Raw genomic sequence first — 9,019 nt, 5'->3', positions numbered from 1 at the left:
TCACAAATATTAAACCATTTACCTTTTTCAAAATCAGCTAAATATAATGGTTCTATTAAAATCCTAAAAATATGTCTCAAAATATAAAATCATTTTGTTGTCTAATTTAGCAAGTTAAAAATTGTAAAAAAAAAATAATAATAATAATTTTTCTTTACATTCACTAAGATAATTTTTAATAAAAAAATTTTTAATGGCTCTTAAAAAGTTTCCCTAGAGACATGTGATATTCTTTCCAAGTTGAGGAATAAAAAGTTTTAATCAAATAATGTATATCAGTTATAAAGAAACCTAATTGACATGCAAACATATAACCACTATATTTCAGTACAATATTTTTAGTAAAAAAAAAAAAAAAAAAATCAAAGTTTTTATGATTATAATCTCATTTAGATTCAAGGCATTTCTTTGATACAACAAATATAATTGTCCACTTTGTGAAGTAGTAAATTAAAGCTAATAAATCAGTCGTTTTGATAAACAAAGTTACTACAGAGCTGGCCACTAAAATGTTCTGATACCAATCACTGTAAGTGATATTCTCAGTTTGCCAAAGGAATGCCAGCAAAAAGAAGAGTTCAATAAAGATATAAGATAAAAGGAATGAGCTATACAACAAAATCAATTATTATATAAATATGTTTACCAAAATAGGAAGAGACTCTTTACTATGAGTGGACTTAAAGTGATTTGATTTGTATATAAAAGAAGTTAGGAAAATTCTAAGAAATCTGTCAGTAGAAACAATATTACAAACAAGTATTTTATGAAAAATCACAGACAAACCCTAACCAGGCACCTACCATATTGATGTTTTGTTTTCCTTATTGTCCCAGAAATATAAAATGATTTTTGTTAATGAATTTCAGTTGTTTTAAAGAAACTAATATTTTGGGAAATGTAATAAACAATTATAATTAAAACCACACTATATTTTACCTCTTAAAGAAAATCTATCTTCTTGTGTGGAATTACATGAAAAAAGTATTAGTCCCTTGTGTGACAAGGCACCTAAGCCCTTCCTCTGGCTGTCTGGTCATCTATAAAATACCATTAATATTACCCACTTTTGCTACATAAGAATGTTGAAAAATATGAGGTTTTATAAAACTGAAAATATGTAACTATAATCAATTTTCATCACATACAAAAGTGGCTTAGCAAATAAAACCATCTCAGTTTAGATGAGAACACTGCTCAAAATTAAATAGTCAGAGATAAGGATGAGGTGACTGAGGTGCTTGTATTTAGAAACCTATCCAATGATATAAAACCAATTAATAGCAAAGGCTAGATACAGTGATAATACAAATTCCTAAAGTTCATATTTTCAGCAACACTGAAGGAACTAAAAGCCCAAAGAACTAAAAAAATTAAATGAAATGATATATATATATATACATATATATACATATGTACTTTATATTATCAAGACAATCAAAACTTAATACCATGACAAATAGAATGGTTAAATCTAAACATAAGCATTAGCCTAATAAATTAACAATAATATGTATTAGTTATAAAATTTTATTTCTTCCAGGAATATTTACATTTCTTCTACTATTATCCAGAGATGAAAATATAAACCATAATATGCAGACATTATTTTAAACATGTCTTAATATAAATTCATATAAACCAAATCACTGTTTTAATTGCACAAGGACCTACAAAACTAGATATGGGACTTTTTGAAAGTGAATAATTCTACCCTCTTTTAGCTTTGATAATGTTATATCCTATTACCTATACTACTTTAAAGATTTTATGAAGACATCAAATTTTACCAATTCCAGCAATTTCAAGGGATCAATAATTACAATTCAAAAAATTTCAGGACACAGCCCTAATGTAGATACATTACAACCACCTCACAGTTCTTCTAACTATTACAATTAAAAACTATCTGCACATTGTCTACTTAACCACTCAACTTTTGGCATTTTTCATTTCCACACAAACACCAGCAGATCACTCACTCATCAACTACATTCTTTCATCTATTTTAGTCACAATGGAATAGATATAAGGTCAATCCAATTTCTTCCTAATTTAATGTCTACAACTGATCAAAATAATAAATTAATGCATTTCAGGTTCCTCATATCAATGCTAGCTAAACTTTGTACCTTCATTAGATATGATCTTCAAGTAAATGTTAATGTAAATTTTAAAGAATAGTTTGAGAATTTACAAGTATCAACGCCCTTATTAAAGTAGCCACTGGTGTTAATTTACTAATTCTGAAGAACTCATCTAAGAAAATAGTCCTACTTATGAAAAATTTAGTGATATTTTAATACTGTAGGGAAGGAGCTACTGTGAAATGAATCTGCAAAATCTTTGTTCCCAGTATTATGATGTTCACTTCTTCCAAAGTCCAGGAAAATCAATTATTAGAGACTAAAAAGAAACTGTTGTCCCCTCATTTAAAAAAAAAATATATATATATATATATGTATATATATTATACATGCCCCACCCACCCCCAAATGATTTTAATATCAAAAGTAACAAACAACACAAGAAACATTTTTCCACCTAAAATAAAATAGTGAGAAGGATGGATGCATGTTTATTTTGACCATATTAATTATTACAAAATGTAAAAAAGCTGAATATTTCAAACTTTAGAACACAACTATTATAAGCTATACAAAAAGAAATGAACTGCCACATTATGCCAAAATTTGATTTATATGACCTTATAATTAGTAGGAAGGAATGTTGGCAGCAGATGACAAATTTAAGTGACACTTTAAGTTAACATTGCTAAATTTTCTATTTCTATACTATCACTTCTTGCAACTTATAGACAGAGGCAGACAAAATAAATCCTTAATTCCACACATTTTACTAATTCAAGGAAGAAAAAAATTTAACAATAAAGTTATTCGATTATACAAGGATGTGGGTAATGATCCTAAAAATGCATAAACTAAGAGTTCATGGGTGCTCCACTGGACTGGCACTCAGAAGCAGACTGTCCCCAGGATATACTCGATAAGTACTGAAGAAGGACTTTCTCCGTGAAGGGCCACAGGCTGTGAAGAACTCTACTCCGGAAGCCATACTTGAGCCCAGACATTATGATGTTCAGGAGATGTAACACCCATTTTTTGCATTGGCTTTCAAATGTTCTTGATCAAATCATACAGAATCTCAAAGAATGGCACCCAGGCTGACCTGGTATTTCATAGCCAAGAACAAAATTTCACCCCACCCTATTTCAAATTTGTAATAAAATAAGACACTCACAAAATTGTCCAGTATATAACAAACGCATGCAAACAATAAAGTATGTTTAACTATAAGGTTATTATAAGACAAAGCTTAAAATTTTTTTTTCTAAAGTAAATATTTGCCATTTCTTCACACCACTAGAAAATAACCCCAAATCGTAGTAGTAGGCTAGTACTACTTATATTTCTTCTCTATCTTGGGCGTTCAAATAATCTCCTATGTTAAGTATGTGCAGATAGTCCTAGTGCACACTCCCAAAATAGTGCCTGAATATTAAAATTGAGAAAAAGAATATGACATTTTTTAATTGCCAAGAAAAATTCAGGGCACAGGAGCAATGAATTTCAATTTTTTTTTAAATTATACTACACTAAAGAATAAAATTTGATGAACTTCCTCTGAAAAGTTTAAATCATTTAAAAATTGAATGAAGAAAATCATTCCATTTCTAAAATTGCTACAAAGAGTGACTCAAAAGGCTTAAGTTTTAATTACATTAAGATTTTTGGGCCACCCCTATACAATAATATGATACTGCAAATACCATGAAATAAAAGCCAATAGGTAATAGATACGAATTTCTTGGTATATGATTTGTTATTCCCAAAACTTAATTTCTTTCCAAAGGTAAAAAAAAATTAATCTGAAACACATTAAAAAGATGTTTTACAAGCAACTATTTAAGCAGTCGAAAACTTAGTCTTTTAAGTAAATCTTTAAATTTAAAATGAAAGCAGTATTTTGTAGAAGAATAAGCTTTTGTAAATTTGATTACAAAATTGAGAATTACCTAAATGGCAAGTTGACATAAAAGCTCGACATTTCCCAGGTATGTTGGAAGGCATTTATAGACGATAAGATCATTTTATCATGGCAGTACATTAATAATGTACTGGATACCATTATTTAAGACCCTGTCAATCTTGAAGAAAAATGTTCAAAATTAAATGCTTTCATATAAAAGACTCAACATAAATCCAATTATGATCTAAGCAAAGTTCTAATTGAAATTTGTCATAGCAAACTATTTAACTACTCCCTTCTTAATCCCTCCAAATCCTGGGCAAAGCTAAACCTTTTTTTTTTGGGGGGGGGGGTGGGGGGATGGGGGGGAGAGGGATTGTGAAATTGGTACATTTGCTATGTACACGATTTGGTTTTTAACAAATGTTGGAGTGTTGCAACTGACATACAGTTAATTATTACAGGTCCAAATATACTTAAAACTAAGTTTATAGTTTATCTATAAAAGCAAAGGAGATTGGCCTTCAAGCAGCTTTAGCCAAGAATCAAAATATTTATTTGGAAAATTGAACACAGGACAGAGACTTTAATATTTCTGGTCTAGTCTAGCTTTTGAACCATAGACAGCATAACCTTGATTTTACAGAACATTAATGGTTTGTACAAATGTATATTTCTTCAGATGTTGCACTATCCTTCAACCCCTTAATACAACATGTATTAACCATCTTATCTTGCAAAGTCCAGTGCTATTTGCTAGTTTATAACTAAAAAGCATGGAATCATCTTGCTTTTTGAATAGCTGGCATTATTAAGTTAAAGCAACCAAAATGTTATTAGTACAGCAAAGTTTGGTAATACTTTAAAGGAGCATACTACTAATAATATTTCAAATTATTCAAAGTGATTTCTTTATTGAGATCAAGTATCTGCACAAGTTTTACAGTACGATCGCATGTTTATATTTAGCTAAAGTCACAAACACATTTGACTTTCACAATGATGAGCATCATCATTTCCACTCTAGACTACAAAGCTTATTATGTACGACTAAAGAAATAAAAATACAAAAACTTCAGGTTTTACAAAAGAAACTTTGAAAAGACTACATTAACAATAAAACCATTTCTTTCAGAAAACAAGTAAAATTATAAAGGCATACCACTAAATTGTTTTTTTCTCTCTAATTGCAAGAACTGAAAGATTCTTTAGTATCTGCGACGTTTATTAGGTCCTTCAAAGTTTCCCCCTTGGCTTCCTCTACCAAAGCCACCAGGACCACCACTCACAGGACCTACACCACTCATTGGGGTCTGAGGGGTTTCGGTACCTGTTCTACTTCCCATTGGTGAACCCATTTGAGATGGTGGTCCTTGGGAAAATCTATCATTATGCTATTGTACCACATAATAAACATTAAGTCCATTTAGAATACAATGAATAATAAGGTATGAGAAAAATTTATCAAAATCCCAAGTGGTGGTGTCATGAAGTTCAGCAGAAAGTCCAGCAGAATCAGGATCACACATAGAAGGAAGAAAGGAGCATTTTAATTAGTCACTATGCAAAAGGCAGCTGAAGAATTACATATTGCTATTTTTTTGCCCCAATTTCATTAAACAGAAGAAAACGAATTTTTATGATGCATGATACACTAATAAGTTATTTCCTTCAAAAAGATCTTGCAAGGTATTCTCTATAAATATAAGAGAAATGTTTAGTTTTGAAAATAAACAGAGCAAAACTGGAATGAAGCAAAACATTTTAATTAATGAAGTATTTTGTAAATAAATGGTCAAAAATGCTTCATTATATATTTTGTTTAAGCAAAAATCACTTCAAATATCCTATGTATCATAATAAATATTAAAGCCAAAAGCATATGGCATATCTCAAAGATTACTGAAAATATATTGGACAAAAATATATAGTACTATTATTTTTTATCATATAATTTCACATTTCTATGTTAAAAAAAATTCCAGCATACACTTTAAAAATACTAATGCTGGAAAGCATTGTCTTGAATATCATCTTGGCTGGGTAAAAACAAAAAAGTTTAAGGAGACCAAGCCAATGTAAGAATTGAAAGTTGTCCAACTCAAGAAAAAAACAACTTAAAGACAGCTCTTAAGCTACTGAAAACAACACTTAGTTCCTATAGTTCTAAGCATATTAAAAGTTCACTCAACCACATCAATTATTTTTCATTATACAGAGGCATCATAATACAATGGAAAGACTGAACTAGGGAGCCAGGAAGTGGGTTCAAACCCAGCCTCAGATTCTTAAAAACTATCTGAGGCAGCAAGGTGGCGCAATAGAGTACTAGATCTAGAAATCAGAAAGACCTAAGCACAAATTCAGCCACAATTACTAGTTGTGTGACCCTGGACAAATAATTTATATTTATTTGCCTCAATTTCTTCAACTACATAATGTGGATAATAACAGCACCTACCTCTCAGGATTTTTGTAAGGATGGAAAGAGAAAATAGAAAGTATCTAGCACATAAATATATGATTAAAAAAAAAAAATGGTGTGATCTTAGGTAAATGATTTAACTTTCTCAGCCTCTGTTTCCGTAACTATAAAATAGGGGTAATAACAGCAACTACACCTCAAACAAGATGCCTAGAAGGTGCTTTGCAATCTTTAAAACACCACAGAAATACTAGCTATTATTACAGTAATCCATTACAACTTAAATGCCTAATATATGAAAAAATCAGAAAGAATTATAATATGCACTGCATCTGCATATTAGAATATACAGAGCACTATTATTACTACAAAAATATGCTTTTGAATAGTTTATATTTTGGCACAGATCCCTCTTTATTTTGTGTTGATAAGAACTGTACCGTTTCAGAAAGTCTACAATCACACCCTAACCAATCCTCTTTATGCAAATTTCACTTTGGCCAGTATTTAACAATTTATCAAATACATATTTTATACCTGTAAGACTAATCGAAAATAAACTAAAACCACTAAATCGATTCTCTAAATTAAAAAAAAAAAATTTTGTATATGCATATTCTGGTTTCTATAGTAAACATGTAATAAAAATATAACAAATGAAATTATAATTTAAAAAAAATTTTATCCCACTCAAAGATATCTTCACACTCATGCTTGAAAAGATTAAAATCATATTCTTTAAAATTTGCTCAAATATAAAAGAAATGCAACAAATTACATACAAACTATATGTCCAAGTAAAATATATATACATATATATGATATAGTTAATATTCTGATTTAATTATCAAAAAATAGTTCAAGTTATTCTAAATATTTTGTAGAATTATGAGTCTTCACAAGACTTAATTCATACTATACTTTTTTGGTCCCACAACAAAAGAGAATGCTATTTGTTGACGGAATAAAAATATGGTGAGGTAAAACTCAAATGCTTCTCCATTATTTTTTAATATAATGGAAAATGTTTTAAATGTCAGTAAAAGGCACCATCATACAATGAGAAATATAAAGTTAAAGCTAACTTTAGTCTTCTTCACTGCTACACGTGACTTCTAATTTACACATTCAAAAAATAATTCTATAGCACAAGTCAGTCCTACTTAAAGAGCACCTATTAGAACTGCTCCTTTATTAAAAATATTCAAAAGTATGTTGATTCTTGCCAAATTTGCATGTCTTGAAAAAAGATGCCAAATTATGTTAAGTGTGAAGTTATCTTTGGTGCAGAAGTGTATCATGATATAGTTGAATAGAGTTAAAATAAGTTTTATGATACATTACCACTGCTCCATTATCTGGCATCATTGGAGTTCCCATATTTGCAGCTCCTTCTGGTCCCAAGGCAGGACCAGGACCCAGAGGTGGGCCAGGTATAGTTCCTCTGTTGTTCATATTCATACCCATCATTGGAGGAGGACCTTGGTTACCAGCAGGTGCTGGGCTAAACGCATCTATGCAAAACAATCTATACTTAGAGCTGTCCTATCTTAGATTTTACATGCATTTAAAATAAAGTATTTAAAAGTTCTAAAACTTGAAATTTTTTATTGGTAAAAACCATTTTTCTTCAAAAGTTTGAAATATAGCTCAATTATCTGCTCCAAAATGGATTTCCCCCCAATTATTGCCTCCAATGTAAAAAAAAAAAAAAAAAAGCAAATATAAAGCAAAGTTTATTAAATTAAATGCAGTGCAGTAAGAAACTTCAATATTATGTTATCATAGTTTCCCCAATTTAATTTTGTACCACTAGTGCCAATATAGTTTTCTAACAGCAGTGAAGGAAGTTCAGAGCAAAATAATATCTACTATCGACTTTACACATCTTATATACTACATAGGAAATATATATTTAAAGGCATAACAATGGAGGCAAATCACTGGGAAAAAATTCCCATTACCTTTCTAAGATATCTAGCAGAGAAGACAAATTTCTGACTAGAAAAATACCAAACATATTCCTATTTTTATGTAATTACATAAATATTAGTGGAAAACAATTTTTAATACAGTCACACCAGAATTCAAAAGTAACAATTAAGTTTTTGTGAATGATATGGGGGGAAGGGGTGAGAGAGAAATACTATATCTTAGAGAAAGCTTTAAAAAATAATTTGACAGAATTTCAGGCGAGTTTCTAAATCCAAATCAAATATAAACAAATACAAATGAAATAGTAATATAACCAATTCATCAAAAAGCCTACTTTTGCAAACTTTCTTCTTTTCAATGAACCTATGATAGTATATATTACCAGAAATATGTTAAAATCTGGGACTTGTAATTGTCATATTACATAATTATTGTCATATTAATAACCTATCAAACCATTTAAGCTATAAGTGGGGTATAATACACCAAAACTGAGTACAAAGAAGACATAGAACTATTTTATTATACCCTTTGCTTTTGTAAACTTCATAAATCAAGTGATTTCTATGAAATATTAAAAATATAGGCAGCTCCAAACTTACAGGTAATGATTTGTTAGCCAATCAAATAATACTGACATTTTTCCTTTATTAATAGTAGTAAGTAGGT

General features: G+C 29.6%; 1 protein-coding gene across 1 annotated transcript in view; it reads right to left on the bottom strand.

Annotated features, from left to right (window-relative positions):
• Window positions 1-2,535: 2,535 nt before the first annotated feature.
• Window positions 2,536-9,019, bottom strand: part of PSPC1 (paraspeckle component 1) — a 59,404-nt gene continuing 52,920 nt past the window's right edge. The window contains exons 8-9 of the mRNA XM_051986614.1: window positions 7,760-7,929; window positions 2,536-5,384 (exon numbers count right to left, since the gene is read on the bottom strand). Of these exons, the coding sequence (XP_051842574.1) occupies window positions 5,199-5,384; window positions 7,760-7,929 (356 nt within the window). The 3' untranslated portion in view covers window positions 2,536-5,198. The remainder of the gene's footprint in view (window positions 5,385-7,759; window positions 7,930-9,019) is intronic.

Source organism: Antechinus flavipes, chromosome 3, assembly GCF_016432865.1.
Source record: "Antechinus flavipes isolate AdamAnt ecotype Samford, QLD, Australia chromosome 3, AdamAnt_v2, whole genome shotgun sequence".
In the NCBI taxonomy this organism is placed as follows: Eukaryota; Metazoa; Chordata; class Mammalia; order Dasyuromorphia; family Dasyuridae; genus Antechinus; species Antechinus flavipes.
This window is presented reverse-complemented; position numbering and strand designations above follow the sequence as displayed.